Source organism: Megalobrama amblycephala, linkage group LG9 (genome assembly GCF_018812025.1).
Source record: "Megalobrama amblycephala isolate DHTTF-2021 linkage group LG9, ASM1881202v1, whole genome shotgun sequence".
In the NCBI taxonomy this organism is placed as follows: Eukaryota; Metazoa; Chordata; class Actinopteri; order Cypriniformes; family Xenocyprididae; genus Megalobrama; species Megalobrama amblycephala.
In genome coordinates, this window is record NC_063052.1 from 41,068,220 (window position 1) to 41,087,604 (window position 19,385).

The 19,385-nt window shown below is 37.6% G+C and overlaps 2 protein-coding genes and 1 non-coding gene across 4 annotated transcripts; all 3 read right to left on the minus strand.

Moving 5' to 3' along the window:
- Positions 1-1,201: 1,201 nt before the first annotated feature.
- Positions 1,202-14,555, minus strand: ppp1r18 (protein phosphatase 1, regulatory subunit 18). Of its 2 annotated transcripts, none has more exons than XM_048203289.1 (4): positions 14,145-14,555; positions 9,578-13,120; positions 3,506-3,742; positions 1,202-1,977 (listed from the first exon to the last, which is right to left on the minus strand). In XM_048203289.1, the coding sequence occupies exons 2-4, from the start codon at positions 13,058-13,060 to the stop codon at positions 1,864-1,866; spliced, it is 3,834 nt and encodes a 1,277-aa protein (XP_048059246.1). In that variant the 5' UTR covers positions 13,061-13,120; positions 14,145-14,555; the 3' UTR covers positions 1,202-1,863. The 2 variants fall into 2 exon arrangements, with proteins under 2 accessions (XP_048059246.1, XP_048059247.1); XM_048203290.1 differs by having other exon boundaries at positions 3,502-3,742; positions 14,145-14,550.
- Positions 14,556-14,923: 368 nt separating this feature from the next.
- Positions 14,924-19,380, minus strand: nrm (nurim). The gene is made up of 4 exons (XM_048203291.1): positions 19,158-19,380; positions 18,499-18,692; positions 17,221-17,397; positions 14,924-16,948 (listed from the first exon to the last, which is right to left on the minus strand). The coding sequence occupies exons 1-4, from the start codon at positions 19,306-19,308 to the stop codon at positions 16,640-16,642; spliced, it is 831 nt and encodes a 276-aa protein (XP_048059248.1). The 5' UTR covers positions 19,309-19,380; the 3' UTR covers positions 14,924-16,639.
- On the minus strand, positions 18,732-18,804 carry trnak-cuu. The gene has a single exon. It is a non-coding gene; the product is annotated as a tRNA-Lys (tRNA).
- Positions 19,381-19,385: the final 5 nt, after the last annotated feature.

A 19,385-nucleotide genomic window follows, 5' to 3' on the forward strand; every position in this document is an offset into this window, starting at 1 on the left:
TGATTAGGGGGGAAAATCAAAAAGTGCGGAACAAATTAATAACCCCCCAAGAAACTGAGTAAATTAATCTGCTAGTTGTCCATCCTTACAATATTCTGAAGCACATTTTAGACGTCCTCACGTGATTACATGTCTGTGGTGATTCGGTCAATGGCGGGTCGCTTGATTCACGGATTCCCGCGTATTTTGGCGTTGCATACTGTGATGGAGCAAACAGCTAATTAGCTCGTTTTTCGGAAGGATCATGTCACGCTATGCTATCGTCATGTTTATACCATCACTTAACAACTTTGTTGTTACTCAGGTGAAAAATTACTATAGTAATTTATAGTAAATACTATAGTGTTTTTGAACCATGCTATAGTATAGTACTTGAATTAATTTGTTGTGGTAATTCTATAGTTGCTGTGGTAACATAACAATTATAGTAATATAAACAAATTACTGTAATTTTTCTTATACTATAATATACACTACAGTTTACTGTAGTAAAAACTAAAGTATACTACAGTATTTATTACAGTTTATCAGTTCACTATAGTTAAAACTACAGTATGCTGTAGCATTCGTGTTGTAAATACTATAATATATACAGTATAGCCTACTACAATATAACTATAGTATGGTTCAAAAACACTATAGTATTTACTATAAATTACTATAGTATACAACAGTTGTAAGGCAACATATACCCTGAAAATGATGGTGAATGAATGTACAGTACTGAATGGGGAAACGACAATCAGATACAACTTTTTGATGTTGTACAGTTATCGAAATTTGTTGATAGGACTTACAGCTAAACTGTATTTTTTTTTACTAGTGTTATTCATAACAACATATTAACCAAACATTTTTTTTTTTTTTTTTTTTTTTAAGTGAGGTAAATGTCCTTATCAATTCACCTGGAAGCTTATTTTGGTCTTAAGTACCAATGAGCAGAAACAATTTCTAATGAAATTTGGCAAAGGCAGTAAATTGGAATAAATTAACATTGGTAAATTGATTTAACTGTCCACAGGGACTGTGCAAATTGGCATCTCATCAATATTTTAGATGATTTAATGTGCAGAATCACTCATTGTTACTGTAAATAACCAGCAGGTGGCGCTTTAATACAACAAGTATGTAATAGAATAGCTAAAACAACCTGTCACTCAAAGATGATGGACTACCCCATTTTTAAAATACAGACACACACTGTTTGTCTAAAATGTTTAATAATATTTTAAAGGTGCTTCCTCATTTCATGGGAAAGTTGAAAACCTGTATTCAAGTACAAATAATATACAAAAAATGGATTTTTATTTGATCGCATTGTAAAAATCCAAGTGACCCATCAATACAGATAATTCTCTCTCGCTCACATTCTATATGCAATGTCAAAATTCTATTTTACAAACTCAAGATGAAAACAGATATCATATATAAGTACTAATTCTAATCTTTATTAATCATAATCATACTTTCACAAGAGAGAGTCAACTCTAAACATGTAACAATCAGAGAATGAGGGTTTAATTTTCATTCATAAATAAAAATAAATCCCCTCAAAATTGATGCAGGATAATGCAATAAAAAGAAATAAAATCTATTCCAGTTATTTTCATAAATGAACAGCCTTCAGTCCTTAAAAGGTTTTAATAATAAAACTCTGTAAACTGTGCAAACCATCATATCGGACCTGAGTAATCATTCTGTGAATCAGAGCAGCACTTACAGGGCTTGAACTGCGCACAGCGTAAAACAAATGTTTATTTTCTTCATCTCTGAACATGAAACTGAAATCAAATATTGTGCATGTATTTTTGATTTGCCAACAGGACAAGCAAAACTAAAGAATAAAAAAAAATTGTAATAATTTTAAAACCACATTTTAAAAAATTGATCATTACTTACACCTTCTGCAAAAGTAAATAATTTTAAATCTAAAGGATGCCATGGTTTGTCATTTAGAGAGTCGTTTACAGGATTCATCTGGAAAAAAGACAGACAAAAATAACATTTAAAATTACATTAAATAAAACTTTGTTTCGTCAATTTTCATGATTTAAAAATGTGCAGTTTAATGTTTTTTAAAGGGTTAGTTCACCCAAAAATGGAAATTCTGTCATTAATTATTCACCCTCATGCCATTTCACACCCGCAAGACATTCGTTCATCTTCGGAACACAAATTAAGATATTTTTGTTGAAATCCGATGGCTCAGTGAGGCCTGCATAGCCAGCAATGACATTTCCTCTCTCAAGATCCATTAATGTACTAAAAACATATTTAAATCAGTTCATGTGAGTACAGTGGTTCAATATTAATATTATAAAGCGACGAGAATATTTTTGGTGTGCCAAAAAAACAAAATAACGACTTATTTAGTGATGGCCGATTTCAAAACGATGCTTCAGGAAGATTCGGAGCACAAATGAATCAGTGTATCGACTCATGATTCAGATCGCGTGTCAAACTGCTGAAATCACATGCTCCGAACAGCAGATTCGATACACTGATTCATAACGCTCCGATGCTTCCTGAAGCAGTGTTTTGAAATCGACCATCACTAAATAAGTGGTTATTTTGTTTTTTTGGGCGCTCTTCTTTATAATATTAATATAACGCTCATGAACTGATTTAAATATGTTTTTAGTACATTAATGATCTTGAGAGAGGAAATGTCATTGCTATGCAGGCCTCACTGAGCCATCGGATTTCAACTAAAATATCTTAATTTGTGTTCCGAAGATTAACGAAGGTCTTACGGGTGTGGAACGGCATTAGGGTGAGTAATAAATTACATTATTTTCATTTTTGGGTGAACTAACCCTTTAACTGCAGCAGGGTTGTGCCAAATTCACTTGTTTCTTACTGGATGAATCAGCGTTTTTGAAAGAATCTGTTGAATGAATGATTCAATGACAAAAAAAAAAGTTTTAACAGCCACTTGTCGCCACCTACTGGTGTAACGATGTAATGATACAGTCTTTATTTGAAGCAAGTTACTTTCAAAAGCTTATTTACTCTATTTTGATCATTCCTCATGAATGGAAAGTGAGACAATTTTTTGATTCTGAATTTTGCACAACCCTGAACATAAAATTTTATTTCATAAAATTATCATAAAAATACATACATCATGATAAAGCACACATGCATAGTCTATTCTACAAGCTCTCTAATGCTACAGTTTAGACACGCACAACATTTGCATTCATATTTACATTCTACATTTGAATTTATTTTAATTTGGCAGATTCTGAAGTGCATTTAGGAAACATATTTTAGCAGTATTTCTGCCTCCCTCAAGTTCAGGCGCAGTGTATTTGTGAATGTAGTGTACACTCTATTTCCAGTTTGAATTTATCTGAAAGCAAAAGTTATCAATGTGAACGGACCTATTGCTGCACTAATGAAAATAATTACCTAAATGTATTTGTATTTCTTTTTCATGGAGTTTTTTTATTCCACGTTTGCTTGTTTTAATTTTGATGTAATTTAGAAGCCACTGACCCACTTTTAGGAATCGAACCCTTCCTGTGCTCTCATTCATGGCACTGCGAGATACAAACGCTGCGCTCTCGTCCTCCTCATCTTCCTCCTGTCCCTCGGCCTCCTGCTCCCCCCCACGCCACCCCTCTTCCCTCCCTCCGTCTTCTGGCCCTGGATAGCAGGGGAGGGAAGCTAGCTCACAGGCTTCTGAAGGGTACTCACAAACTCTCTCCAGCTGAGCGTCATCGAAACACACCTTCACCTGAACCAGAGAAATGGAGAAAGAGTGGCAGAACGGTCAGTGAGACACAATCCAACTCATTATAAAAATGCAAATGTGTTAGGATTCTTTTTTTCCCAAAACAATAAAAGTGGATTATGATTAAGACTTTTAGTTTGCCTTTGGATTTCCACTGAAGAAAGAAAGTCATACGGGTTTGGTGTAACAAAAAGATGAATAAATGATTTTGGAGTTGTTATTGGAGTATGTTTTACAAGAAAATACTATTTATAGTCTTTCTATGTCAAAATTTGAAGTCCTCCTGTAGTCAATAATTTTATTTGATCACCAAATGACATATTTAAACATTTTCTTCCTGTGAATTTTGTTTGTCATGCCTTAAAATAGCTTGAACGTAACTCTACACCTTTGCCTTATTTAGTATACGCAGACCATGAATATGCAAATTAGCCCCGCCTCCACTCACTCACACCAACTCAGAGATCCACTCGGACAACTTTTACTCAACTTTACTCAACGTTGCACAATGGTATGGCTCTTTACAACATCGGACACATGACAGTAATTAATATAATTAGCCTTTTGCTTGACTATGTTATAAAACAGCTAATAATGTGGTGCTAATATTAGACAAACCATGTCTATGTTTCCGTTTGCAAATCAGACAGCTGCCTTCTAAAAGTCAGTATCCTTAGAAATGCTTTGAAATAGTTCATTGTAACATCATAATATTCATCATACACCCGCTATAATGCTAAATCTACCCAATTTTGTCATATCAACAAAATTGAAAAAAAAAAAAAAACCTCTTGAGACTCCCCTGTTAATGATATGCTAAAGCCCGCCCACAATTTTACGTGATTGGCATCTTTTTTCATTGCAGTTTCAAGGTGAAAATACTCAGCAATGCTGTTGACTTATGAATTTGCACATGATTTGTCTTAAAGTATATTAAAAACACCACATAGACATATAAACAACATTAAAAACTTGATTTTTTTTTACCAGAGGGAGACTTTAATGTTTAATTCAATATGTTACTTGCCATTATTCAAAGTAATTTCTACATCTAATTTTTAGTATATGTAAATAAACTATAAAAAATATGTACATAGAACAAAACATTTCGGAGTACATTTTACAAATACTATTACAGTCTTCCTACTTCAAAATTTCACATTTAATTCACTTACTTTGAAGTTACTTTGGTGTACTGCATGAGAGTTTCTGAAAATGTCTGAATTTTAGAGCAGGACAGACATCTTGTTAAAGTTAAAAACTTTAAAACCCTTCCCTTTTCTAAGGGGCTGATTACAACTAAAAACTGAAAACTTTTTATACGTTTTTGCCCGTTTATTTACATGACAACTCCATTTTGGGGACATAAAAGTGCAAACATTTTGAAAACGGGTTTCAAAATGCAAGATACTGTTATCGTCTCCTGAATTTGTGAACACGGTGACGTCAAACACATGTGTATAACGTGTTCAGTCTATAGACACGTGCGTTTCTTAACAAAGTGACATCGCCATCTACTGGCCTGGCAGCAGAATACAGCGTTTTTCGTCGTTTTCGCGGATCGGGGATCATTTTGACAACACAAAGGACATTTTTTTTTAGTACATCATTGTTGAGTAAATGTACCCTATATCAAGTCACACCTCAGGGATTTCAGTTACAGAAATTTTTCAGAAATTATAAGACTACAAAGTAGCCATTTAGCAGATGCTTTTATCCAATCCAACGTGCCAAATTTATACTAAAAATACTTCAGCAGTGGCATTTAACTCTGTATAATGCTGGATAGAGGTGCCATAAATGCATTTACACAGCAATTATGACCACGCTTTTATACTAGGGGCTTGAATAGGCACAATTTAGTCTGACTTATATCTGAATTTTGAGCAGGCACAGAGTAAGTGTCGTCAGTCATTACTGAAATTTTAAAAATGTGATGATACCAGCATTTCCCCCTATCATTTTGAGCGCTGTTGAACGCCCCATGTTTTTGAAGCGTTGATCATTGTAGACAATCACAGACATATCTGTTGAGTGCATGAACACAATGGCCAATCAGAGGTCTTTAAGAATACAATCAACAGCGCTCAAAATGGGGAAATGCTGGTATCGTCACATTTTTAAAATTCACTACTGACTTGGTACTTTTGTTGATACTTTTGGCAACACTAGCACAGAGCAGCCTTAACTTGGCTGTGTAAAGACGCCTTTATAGTGCACTTCAATCCACAATCCCCTTGGAACAACCTGCTGATAATGCTGATACCTCTTAGCAATCAGACCAGCAAACCTTCGAAGATAAAACAGAAATAACACAGAGGACATAATACAGAGAGAAAGGCAGCACTATAGTGGCTTAAGGTTCAGATGAGGAAAGTAGAATCACCCCCCTCTGACAGATTAACAGACTGACGTCAGTCGGCCTGCAGGGGGCCGCGGTAATACAGCAATGACAGCACACTACCATATACTACTGCTATTTCTGTCGAATGCATTAGGGAATCAGTACGAGATTTTCTGCATGCATACGCAGATGATCTTCTACATCTAAGCATCTGCCAAAATGCATAAATGTAAACTGAACAAAAACATTTAGGTTACTTAAGATAGATTCAAAGATAAAAAAGTGTCACCAAATGCATAAATGTTAAAGTTTATGCACCAAAATGCATAAATGTTAAAGTCATCAAAACATAAAAGGGTCTCCAGAGAAAGTCAGCATGTGCACAACAGTAAGAAGATTGAAAGTTAGATGTGGTCAGAGTGTAAACCAGGGTAATACTCTTGGAGCAGAGACACATTCACACACCCGCTGTTAAATGTAACGCAGGAACATGTGATATTGCCGGTCATATGAACTGAAATTAACATAAAGTGATAAACTGAGGTTAGGTTGCTTTTGTTTTAATGCATTCTGTCTGTGCTACAGGAAGTGACACAGCTGTGAGGAGGAAGTAGCTATAGGGTTGTCACCAGACTGCTTTAAAAACCCCAAAATGTTACAGCCAAATAAAACACACATTAGTCATAGGGTTGAGCTTGTAAAAGAAGTACAACACATCACTTTCTTCCACGTGTACAGTTTAGCATTTCACTCAATCCTCTGCTTTTTATGTGTAGTTTTAAATATTGCATAAAATAATATTGAATATGAATATTTTTATGTATATATTGTTAAATGTTTTTGAAAGAAGTCTCTTCTGTTCACCAAGGCTGAAAAATACAGCAAAATTTAGAAGAAAATAACTTTTATTCAGGACTTTTATTAAAAAATTACGGTAAAGACATTTATAATGTTACATAAGATTTCTGAAATAAATTGTGCTTTTTAAACTTTTTATTCATCAAATAATCTGCAGGTCTTAAAAAGTCTTCAAACTTACGCAAATTAAGGCCTTAAAAAGGTCTTAAATCAGAGCAGAAGGTCTTAAATTCATAAAGTTATGGCATTAAATGTTGTGTGCACTGTAAAAATGATTTTCTTTCTCAGTATTTTTGTCCTGTTTTCCAGTACAAATATCTAAACATCTTTAAATCAAGATACAATGTGTATTTTCACTGATATTGTTTGACTTATTGTTAGATCACTGCTGGTTTCTGCAGGAATTCCTAAACTTTTTTTGTTAGCTGAAACTCTTTGAACTAAATTGTTTACTTTAAGTTAATATTTCAATATTTTAACAACACTTTTGCACACACAATTTAACAACACATGCACATGTTCACGGTTCACTGATGTCAGTTAATTGTCACATGACATGCATGTTAAATAAAATATTTAATTTTTTAGTATGTGTTTAATTTGATTCTTTATTTTAAATTTTTTTTATGATTTAATTAATTATTAGCATTTCAGCAATCACAAACTTCCTGCATGCCCCCTGTCAAACCATTTGCCAGATAATATAGTTCATTAGCATAAATGTAGGCCGTCAATGATCACGTATATGAACGAATATGTAATTAATGTATTCTAATGTATAAAATACAGTCACGGGTGTGCGTTTATAAGCATTGTACAGTGGCTTCAAACACGGCTCCTCTAATCAGAACTTAAAGTAACACAACTTTCTTTTATAAAATTGCTTTCTCCATTTGAATTGGAACTGCAACTGTTTTATTATTATCATAAATGCTTGTGGTCTTCTGCTCAAGAGTCCAATTTCATTATAATGTTCTCTTCGTGTACAGTTGACTCCAGTTCCTGGCAGAAGTTATTGTATGTGGTTACTCTGATCGCCACAATGCAAACATACTGCTCTATTAACTCCCTTATAAAGCCCAACTAAATTAAAAGGTCATTCTTCTGTTCCAAAGAAAACGCTGCCAAATTCTCTCGTTCCTCCTTTCTGCTCTGTTGAGTTGCTTTGTGTTCGCTGTGTCCCACTTACTTCAAAAAGCTTTGTCTGATGAGGGCAGGCACTGCCATTAAACCCCACATCGGAAGACCAGATATCTCTTGCAAGCAAACTCTGATGATAGTTGTGATAATGCATACGTTTCCAGAAGTGAAAGTTTCCAGTATTTTGTGTGTCAGTGTTTTTTTGCAGCTCAAGGGAGGAACTACAAAGCTAGTTAGGGGAAGCCAAACGTTCAGCAGTATATCAAGTATCTGACATATACTGCAATCAGATGCCATCATAAATGGCGTGTGGTCACACCAGTGTTCCCTACATACTGTAATTCCCCCTGCTGTAACCCATGACTGAAAGTGAGACATGGCTGAAAGCAATGATAGTGTACAGTTCAGTGAGTCCATTCATGTCCGTTCAGTTAACCAAATGGTTGATTCAGTGAAGGATTTGTTAGACTGATTCAAACTGTTAGTCTTTTGAGCGATTCACTAAAAGAATGACTCATGAGATTCTTTCGCTCGTGAATCAGACTACATTGGTTGAGTTTTCTTTGTTTTTGTATAAACAGTCAAAGCAATGCAATAGACGGACATGTTGTCTTTGTATAATTTTAGGAAGCTCAAAATCTTTATCGCATTTATTACTCTGGGAAAAAAAAGAGCAAATACATATACAGTACCGGTCAAATTTGCAATGTTTTTGAAAGAAGTCTCTTATGCTCCTCAAAATAATGGTTTTCTATTTTAATATACTTTAAAATATAATTTATTTCTGTGATGCAAAGCTGAATTTTCATCAGCCATTACTCCAGTATTAAAACTACAGCTACATCTTGAGCTGGGTCATTTTAGGCTAACCAATGTCTAGGTCAGACAGGAGGACAGTGTCAGGGTGAAAGGTACTGAAGAAGGCACGACTGCAATAGATTAACCTCAGTCTATTCTTAGACACTCACTCTACCTTGAAGCCAGACTTTTGGTGTAATGATCTTTTTTGTTGTTGTTTAAGCCAAGAAATTCATTTTAAATGTATCAATTGTTCATGACTTGGTTTAAGTACTTCTGAACAATGCACGTGTTTCCCAAAGTCATTCTCTGATTTCGCTTTTTTTTTAATGCAGCTTTTAAATGTGTTAACACACACAGGGACTATCTTCACCTGTGGACTGTGATGGCGTGAGAGATAAGCCTAATCCAGGCTTAACACTGAGAAACTGCTTTGGCCACAATCAAAGACGACAGAGATATTCTGGCCTGACTATTGAGAGATCACACTTTGATTCATTCTTGGGAATCTTCTTAAGTGCAGTTGTTTCTTTGAAATTAGAAATCCCACTAAACCATAACTACATTATCTAAAACATTGCATTATGCTAGTTGCACTGCATATCCCATACTTTAGAGTCTAATTGTAGCATGTTGCATGCTCATTGCCCTGATCACTAGATTGTAAATGTCATGCAAAATGACATAAACCCACTCACCGATTTCGGTGTCCCTCTGCTCTTCACTAAGCATGACCGCTCGAGGTTCTGGTACCCTCCAATCACTTCAATCTCTTCTGCTGTAGGATACCTCTTCTTCCCTGTCGCCTTGGTGTTGCTGGGAGCAGGCGTGGGTATTATATTGGCCTGTGGGGCTGCTTTGGGTGTTGCAGGGGTCCCTGTTGGGATGCTATTGGTCGAGGCTGCCCCAGCAGGTCTTCTAGGGGTGATTGTGATAGTAGTTCCTCTCTTTCCTGGTCCACCCGAGGCGCTCCTAATGGAAAAGAGAGGTGGAGATGGAGTTGAGGAGGGGGATGCGGTGCAGGGAGAGGATGACGATGGAGAGCTTTGTTCTGTTGATTCGGTGTTCCGGGCATTGATTGTGAATGATCTGACCTGCTGGGGTTTATTTGGTTGCCTTTGGGCTTTCTGTTGGGCTTGTGGAAATCTAGGATTTGTAGGTTCTTGTGATTTCTGTGTTTCTCTTAATATGTCTGGTCTCTTGGCTGCACGAACCTCCGGTTCTACAAAGGGGCTCCTCTCCATGCTGGTCTGTGCCTTTCTGTCGTTGTGGGGACCACATCCTGCTTCCTGTTCCCTCAGCTGTAGCCGTTCCAACTTGCGCTGTACCATCTGAACACCTGTCGACTCCGTCGTCTCAGATTTATCACTGTCCCTCCCATGATTCCACAGTTTTGCCGTTTCAGGCAGGACGTCCGGTGATGGTGCCTCTCTAATGGGGTTGTACTTGCCCTGAGGTCCGCTGTGTGGTGGCAAATCAGCGGTCCTTTCACTGATACATACTGCAGTCCTGGAGCCCACCGTCTTGAGGTTGTATATACGGCTCATGGCGTCTAATGAGTCCGAAAGTGGTGGGGAGGGAGAAAGAGAGGGAGGAAGATACTCTTCCTCTAGCAACTCTTCCTCTCTCTCTTTCTTGTCTTCTCCTCCGTCAATGTCCTGTGTTCTCCAAGCGTTGCTTGTTCCACACTCCTCTACATGGTGTTCTGTCTCTCTCTCTGTTTTCCCGGGGCAGAAATCGCTCGCGGATACTTCTCTAGAGATCTCCCCGACTTCTGTTTCTGTCGAGGCTGACTGCAAGAGCGACAGAGAAACAGGAACAGGAAGTTGAGGGCTTGACTTTGACATGCTAGCGTCCTGTGTGACGTCAAACAGTCTGACAGACTGAAATGTGGTTTCTTCCTGTTCTTTCACAGTTCCTTCTGTTTCTCTGCTGGCCACTTCTTTGCAATCCTCCCCAGATTTCTCTCTTTCCTTCTCTCGCTGACGAATTCTCTCTTTTAGAGACTCAACTCGGGTCAGAGGTCGCCCAGCCTTCCAGCTCCCTTTCCTCTCCATTTGTCCTCCATCTTGTCCATCCCCAACAGGGAGACTGGCCCTCCTTTCTTCTGATATATCGACTCCATAAAACACAGTCCTGGGGATGGTGACTCCCTCTTGGGTGCAGAGTTTGCTCTGTCCCAGTGTAACAGAGTGTTGTGGGGGTTGTGAGGTAAAATGTATTTCCTCTGTGGCTCGTTTTGGTAAATTCTGATACTGTTGATGCTCTTCTTGATCCTGGTTACTCATTTCACCATGTGAAAACACATGCCCTGTCCTCTTAAGTTCTCTGTCTGATTGGACTTTTTCTTGGCCAGAGGGTTGTCTTTGTTCAACATAGGCCGTAGTCTGGCAGCTGGCATCTACACATTGGCACCGAACGTCTGCAGAGAAATCTATAATACGGTCATCTGAGGATGGGATATATGCAGCATGGGATTGTATTGAAGCTCCGACGGTTACCTCATCCTGATTCCATCTCCTTTCGGATTCTGTTTTTGCTTCCGTTGTCTGTCTTACCATTATCTCTTCCTCCCGCCTCTTCTCTTTATGTTTCTCTTTATCTATCTTAATTTCTCTCTCATTCTCCTCTCTCTTGATCTCTCTTTCTGAACTGCTCTCCCTCCCATCTTGTTTGATAGGAATTCGTCGTGCAAATGCGACCCCTTCTGGGTTTCTGACGGAGGCCAGAGTGAAGCCCTCTTCTCCGTCTACACTTGAAGTCCGTTCCTCTGTCTCTCCACAAACAGAGTCATTCTTATTTTCTACTCTTCGTTCTTTTTGTCTCTTTTCGTGCATCACCTCATCATGTTTGGGTCGGCCCCATCGCCTGGTGACCCTCGAATGGCTCTCCGATGTTCCCTGTGACTTGACCCTGCGGTCAGAGTATGTCCTCTCCATCACCTTAAAGTCTGTCTTTTCCTCACTGTTCTCCTGTTGGCAAACCACACGGTCAGAGAAGCTAAAGGAGCGTTTGGGAACACCCCTTAATGTCGGACTCGTGTCCGTCTCCTCTGTGCTCTGATCCTCTTGCACAAACAGGTCTCCTGTGCTGTATCTGGTCTGACTATTGCCCGGTCGGTTGAAGCACTCCGTGCTCTTGGAGCGCATCGGAGGTTTGGGGTGTTCGCCAAACTTACTAAGCAGCTGACTAACCCGGCCACTACATTCTGGAGTTCGCCTGTCCTTGTGGTTCAGGACTCTCTCTGCTCTTTGCATGACCTTCCTCGACATCAGGTGCATGGAGGACCATATCCCTTCTCTATCTAAACGTTCTTCACTGCTCCCTCTCTCTGGCATCTCTGTTTCCCTTTTCCCTTCCGTCACGGGCGGCTTGATGATCAATACTTCCGACGCCCTAATCTCCGTCACGCTTCCTCCGCAAGCCAGAAACTCTCTAAAATCCATCCTCATCCTCTTTTCTTCCTCATCAACATCCTTATTCCTCCTATCCAGTTTTTCCTTACAATTTTTCTCTTTTTCAATGATGATAATGTTGTTTGCCTGGATCGTGCGAAGACCTATGACCGGAGAAAATGGGGATTTGCTACTGTCTGCCTCTTTGCTTTCTCTCCCAGTGCTTCGGTCTCGCTCTCGTCCCTCGTTTTTGTTTCCCATCTTCTCTACCCACATCTCTCTATCTCGTCCTCTCCAAATCTCCCTCTCAGTTTCCCTATTCCTTTCTCTCTCTTTATTATTGGTGGTCTTTTTATACTCATTCTCTCCATCTCTAATCACCTCCTTCCCTCTTTTATCTCTCCTAAAGCTGTTCTCGGAACGGATGAAGGGGTTCTGTTGGATGGGGCTGATGGTGTCTTTGGATATCTGCTTTTGCACTTTGTGCCCAGTTTGGTCACTCTGGAGGTGATGTGCGAGTTTACTGTCCATTTGCTCTGTGACGATGTCCTCCGTGATTCCCAGGACATCCGGAGTATGCTGTCCTCCATCTCTCTCTTTCTCCCTCTCTCGTTCCTCATCCTGCTTCGCCCTCCTTCTCTGGATGATCCCTCGCTTCCAGGCCGGCATGCTGGCCAGCCTCTCCTCTTCCTCCCGCTCTCGTCTCTCTCTGTCCTCCTCCTCTCTTCGCTTTCGCTCCAGTAGCAGCTGCTTCCATTCCGGTAGAGCCGACAGAGACATAACCATGCAGTTCTTGATGAAACAGTATTGTTTTACTGATCAAAGACAAGTTTTCTCCAGGGAGTCCTGTCAAAACCAATAAACCAAATGATTAACAGATTGGCTGTTGTTGTTTTATTTTCTCTGTGTTAATGAGTGCAAAACTACTGTCAGAATAAACACAGGTATGTCTAAAACAGATATGTCCATGCATTTGTCTAATAGCACCAGAATCTTATTAAAGGGATAGTTCACCCAAAAATGAAAATTATCCTATGATTTACTCACCCTCAAGCCATCCTAGGTGTATATGACTATCTTCTTTCAGACAAACACAATGTGAGATATATATTTAAAAAATATCCTTAGTCTGCCAAAGTTTATAATGTTTGTGAAAACTAAAATAATGCATCCATCCATAAAAAAAATTAAAAAATGAATCCATACAACTCCATGGGTTAATAAAGGCCTTTTGAAGTGAATGGACGTGTTTTTGCAAGAAAAATGTCCATATTTAAAACTTTATAAATTCAAATAACTATCTTTCAGTGGACGACCGTATGCATACTGCGTACGTCGATTTGGGCGGAAGAGCAAGGATATTTGTAAATATATCTCCAATTGTGTTCGTCTGAAAGAAGATAGTCATATACACCTAGGATGGCTTGAGGTTGAGTAAATCATGGGATAATTTTCAATTTTGGGTGAACTATCCCTTTAAATTCAAGTCTTCCAGGAGTACAAATAATAAAACATGTTTTCATTCTGGATCAAGATTTTATGTTTAAAATGAATCTGAATGGACAAGAAAAGGTGTATATTTTAGGTGTTGTGACTGGTTACCATTTGCACCATTTTGTTGCAATCTTAATACAATTTTAGCTTTTTTTTTTGGGTCACTTAAATTCTTAAATAGTACTGCAATCTTAAATATAAAGGGATTTCCAAAAGCAGTGATGCAATGTGAAACATTCTTAAAAGAATCATTATTAATAATCTAAAGAACATTTTAATAATCTAAAGAACCTTTGTGCAATGGAAAAGTTCTATGGATGTTAAAGGTTCTTCATGAAAACAAGTGTTTTAAATAATTATTTTTTACATAGCCTACCTTATTTTGTGGGATGACTGAATTCCTGATTCACTGGAATAAAGTTTTCCTCGTTTCCACTCGCTCGACGTTCATCTTTCCATGTGTTAAACTCCAAAGAAACGCATCAAAAGTCCAGATAATTCATCCACTCCCTGCAAAATGGACGCTCCCTCCTTTCTATCGTGCAACAAGTAAGAAACCTCCAGTTAATTCATATTTCTGTGATTCCCTGAACTGTATTTCGGTCCCGTCAATCGGAGCGGCAGTGTAGTAAATATTACCGGCTTTAGAGGCGCAGGACTGTAATCCCATAATATCATTAAACTCCAGCAGGAGAATCACAGGCACACACACCATATTGCCTGAGAAAAGACGTTTAGCTGAAACGACCGTCTGCTGTCCTCCATCTCCTCCTCTGTGTCCCTCCCGAGCAGCGGATCCGTTAACGGGAGAGTTCCGCGAGGTGACGGAGGCACGGGAGTAACGTCAGCATCAGCGCACACTTACAGATCAGAAACTCTTGATTAATTGACCTCTTAATTATAATAATCACACTTTTTTTTTGCTAAAGTTTCCCATGCATGTGAATAAACGTAGTCCACATAATTTTTCAGCTTTTTATTTATGTAAAAAGATATAAAGCCAAACTTTAACCATTGTTATGCATATGCACCATGGTGACCAGTTATCGCACCTAAAAATACACATTACTTTAAAATTCGACCATATTTTGAACATATCATTGCCAACTATCTGATTCCTGAAAAAATACATTTAATTACAAGACAAAAACATAATTTGTTGCAACATTTTCTTTATTCAGAATGATCTGATTCTAACAGAGGCAGATGCGGTGTGATACAGAACAACAACAAAAAAAAAGATTTTACCATGTAATCAAGTTAATAAACAAAATGAAGGTGGTTTTCAGCTCTAATAACTGTGCATTTATTTTCATAAAAAATAATTTCATGTTTATTGACCATGTAAAAATACATTCTGCGCCAACTAACTCTGAGGTCATTATGTAAACACGCTTCAAGCATCAACTTCAAGCAACTTTTTATAAAGCAAAACAAAAGGCACGTTTTCCAGTAGTTATGACACTTAATGGTGAAAAACACAGGAGGTCAGTATGCAACGCAGTTTTTATCCCACCATCTGCAGACATTTGTCAAATATAAAAGCATTATATAAAAAAAAACAAGCAATAGACACAAAACAAAAGTCCTCATAAAAACAGAAATATTTTACTACTGACCAAAACAAAAGCATTCAATTACATTACCGATAGCTGCGCACTGGCTTTTGGTGGTTAAGTGTGTGTGTGTGTTTTGTGTCCCTCTTCCTGTGTCAGGTCAGGGCCAAGTAGAGCAATTTAATCTGATGACCTCTGACCTGTGCTCCTCATCTGAAGTCACAATACATTAGCTCCTTTTCAGCCGACTAAAAATAGAGATAATTTGATTTGTTTGTAAAAGCTATTTTAATGAACTTGTAATGTAAATAGTAAACAGTGTAAATGTGCAGAAAAAAATTAACATGAAGCATGAGGACTTCAAATACTGCAATATTGGAACAGCATACTGAAAAATGCACAATAACATTAATTATTTCTGAGATAATAACGCTGTATTCAACATGCATATTGTAATGTAGCATAAGGCTGTTTGAAATGTGCATTGATGCATGCACAATGTTTCTCATACTCATATTTAAACATATTTGGGCATTGTATATTGTGCATTATGCAGTATGCTAGTATTCCAAATATATATGTGATTGTAATGCTGCCTTCAAGTCACATGATGACCACCAGAAGTCATAATTTAAGTGTCAGGACAATTTAAAGAATCAAGGTGAAATAAGACGTTTTAATTGTTAAAGTACCAATTTTAGTTTGTGCACATTTTAAGGCTTTAGTTGGTTTATAAGGCAAAAAAACTAAATTTCCCATAATTCCCTGTAGCACGTAAGAATGATCAAATACACAGATTAGCATCACTAAACGTGCATTATTTGTTATTCATTCTGTTGCATTAACAGTAAAATCTTCTGTCTTTGTTAGGAAGAGACAAATTGAACAATAGAAAAGGGATTTTTTTTTAATTATGACTTCTAAACTCCATAATGGCTTCCCAAAGGGCTTGAAGGCAGCGCTACACTCTTAAACCCAAAGTATACTGCATTGTTTTACGCGTACATTTGATAGCGTGCATGAACGTCTCTTGATGAATGTCTTTATATTCTTTTAAACTAAAGATTTCATAACCTCCTCACACAAGCACTTATCATCTGTTGTTGTTTCAGTGTCCAGTATTTAGTTGTTCCGTCTCTTTAGTTTTGTTTTCTACTGTAAAACGGCCCGGGACAGTGTTGCCACCTGGTGGAACAACTAATTAGTGCAGATCAAATTCAATGTGCATGTGTGACATGTGCATACAAAGTTACAAACATCACGTGTACGTGTAAAAACCGAAGTATACTTTGGGCTTTATTGACATGCTCGTCATTCAGTCTTGCTTATGCGTGTTGTTGTTGCTCTGATCGCTGTCCTCTAGTGGTGCGGAGAAGAGCTGCAGTTTGTTCCGGAGCTGCCGGCGCAGGTAAGTGCAGTCCTGACTGTCCAGAGAGTGAGCGAGGATCAGGTACACGGACAGGAACACGGCCAGCAGGAGCCGGTCCAGCGGGAAGGTGGGAAGAAGCCAGAGCACCGTGAGCAGCTCCACACAGACCGGATGCCTGAGGTGAGCGTAAAGCCGCTGCGCGCGCTCAGACTTCAGCAGGAGAGGGTCGCCCAGACCTAGACACTCATAATACACCTGACCAATACACAACATAAATAAAAAAGTGCAATGTGAAATAATTAAATACACAATGTGCAATGATTCTGTCAGATGTAGTGTAGATGTCATATATGCCACATGTCTAAACTATCAATCAGAGACAGAAGGCCTGGAGGAGAATGTGTGCAACAGCAACATTTTGATCATTTGCAGGCCTTAGAAATTCCTGTATCACATATGATACAGTAAAAATATCTAAAAATAGAGTTTTATGTTGTTATAAATTCAGTTTGTAGATGCAAATGTACCTGTTTGATGCCCAGCAGTTCAGGATAGTCGAAGATGAGCAGGATACTGCAGATTATGGCCCAGCACAGGAAGTGTAAGATGAAACAGATGAGCGGGAACCAGATATCCCAGGGTGCTTTGTGCACTGACCACAGGCAGGGGGCGCTGGTGACCGGGTGCCAATAGTGCATCAATATCTACACATTGAGCAGGATCACAGTTAGAGCAGCAGGAGATATTATATTCTAACTGTCACATTTCACTAATATAGGTTGTGTTATTTAAAAACAGTTTAATTATTAAGGTATTTAATTATATAAAAACTATTTAGACATTACAGGGTTAATATGTTAAAATGGGTTTCAAACATGGTTCTGGTGACCACCAGGGGTCGCAAGGGAGTGCTGGGAGTCAGGGGAAAAGTTTAGAGAAAAACTTTAATAAAAGATTAAATAAAAAATAATATTTTTTTTTTAGATTAAACTAAAAAAACAAATTTGATTGAAATAAATACTTATAAAAAAATAATTAAATCAGTAATAAAATTAAATTGCTTTAATTTGAAGTAAATAAATGTATTTTCCAAATTATTGTTGATTAAAATATTTTTTTAATTTGATTTAATTAAACATCTAACTGTACAAATAAGATTAAACTACCATACTAGATATTATTTTAAAATGATTAAAATAAACAATTCAATATAAATATTTTAATAAATAAAAAATTAGAAATAATAAATAAAATTTGATTAAAATAATATATTTTATTCAAATAAAAATGAGTAATTAAATTAAAAATAAATTAAGATTAACTAATATGATTAAAATAAAAAATTAAAATAAATACAAATTCATTTAAATTAATTACATTTGATTTACATTACACATCTAACTGTAAAGTATTATAGGGAGTAAAAATGTAACGTAATAGAAGCTAAATATTTTCCAAATAATATTTTCCATATTTATAATAATAATTTTTCACAGTATTAATAGGGTTTTTATATGTGAATATATATATATAGTTGTCTTTTAAAGTTTTAGAATGAGGGTCCCTTGTACAAGGATGATCATATTTGGATGTTTGTGGCATTCAAAAGATTTAAAAAAAAATAAATCAAAATAGCCTAATTTATTTGAGATTATAGCTGCAGAATTAAATATGCAACATAACAAGGTAACGTGACAATGATGTAGTATACTAATGTGTGAAATATTTATTGTTGCATACTGTTTCACACAGTGATAAGCATGCAGTATGCAATGTTTACAGTCCATTAACATTATTAGAGGTACCTGCAGTGCTGCGGCGGTGGTGAAGCAGTACATGGCTCTGCTCAAAACCCCAAACACATTCTGACACACTCTCTTAACTGGAGCCCAGGCCAATAGACTGTGTTGGAGACTGAAAAGGACCAGAAGGAAAACATCCACAGCTACAGCCTTCAGAACAACACCGTCCCGTAGAGCCACAGACCAGGGCACAGAGTCTGAGGAAAAACAGACAGAAAACAAGATAAAAAACTTTGCGCCCAACGTGGGGCTCGAACCCACGACCCTGAGATTAAGAGTCTCATGCTCTACCGACTGAGCTAGCCGGGCTGTACGCAACTGACGCACACATTCCTTAATGACGACATGACGCATGTGTACGTTTCTTATGCTCCGTCTTCATTTAAATGCACACCTAATTATAGGATAGTTTCACAAAATATTTAACTGCATATAAATTAATATTAATACAATTAATATTTTTCATTTTAAAAGTCAGATCAAACTAGAAACTAAGTTACTGAGAAACTAGTAACTCGGACTGAACATTACAAAGTGAATTTACGTGCACTCGTAATAATCTCTCCATTAATTATTATTATTATATGTGTGTGCACATGGGTTTAGAAACATAATATTAGCATTTATGTGCATTAGTAAACTTTTGACGCGCGCTCCCTTACCTCGACACGGAGGCGCGGCCCCGCTCAGGTTATGATAGATGGCACGAAACGATACAAAGCGAACAAAGTCTGCGCCGGTCACAAAAACGAAGACGAATGTGATTAAAGCAGAAACACAGAGAAAACAGTCGCGAAAAGTCACCGACGCCATGATAATATTTATATTTCCAACGGACAGCACGATACTTCCGGGCGGGGCGGGGCAGGAACGCGGAATCGCGGATGACC

Coding starts and splice junctions, on each gene's coding strand:
- ppp1r18 (XM_048203289.1), bottom strand. CDS start 13,060: ATGGTTATGTCTCTGTCGGCTCTACCGGAATGGAAGCAGCTGCTACTG. Junction 3,743..9,577: donor GCAGAGGGACACCGAAATCG/GTGAGTGGGTTT, acceptor TCTCTGGTTCAG/GTGAAGGTGTGTTTCGATGA. Junction 1,978..3,505: donor GAAGGGTTCGATTCCTAAAA/GTGGGTCAGTGG, acceptor TCTTTTTTCCAG/ATGAATCCTGTAAACGACTC.
- nrm (XM_048203291.1), bottom strand. CDS start 19,308: ATGGCGTCGGTGACTTTTCGCGACTGTTTTCTCTGTGTTTCTGCTTTA. Junction 18,693..19,157: donor GGCCGCGCCTCCGTGTCGAG/GTAAGGGAGCGC, acceptor GTTTTTCCTCAG/ACTCTGTGCCCTGGTCTGTG. Junction 17,398..18,498: donor CCACCGCCGCAGCACTGCAG/GTACCTCTAATA, acceptor CTCAATGTGTAG/ATATTGATGCACTATTGGCA.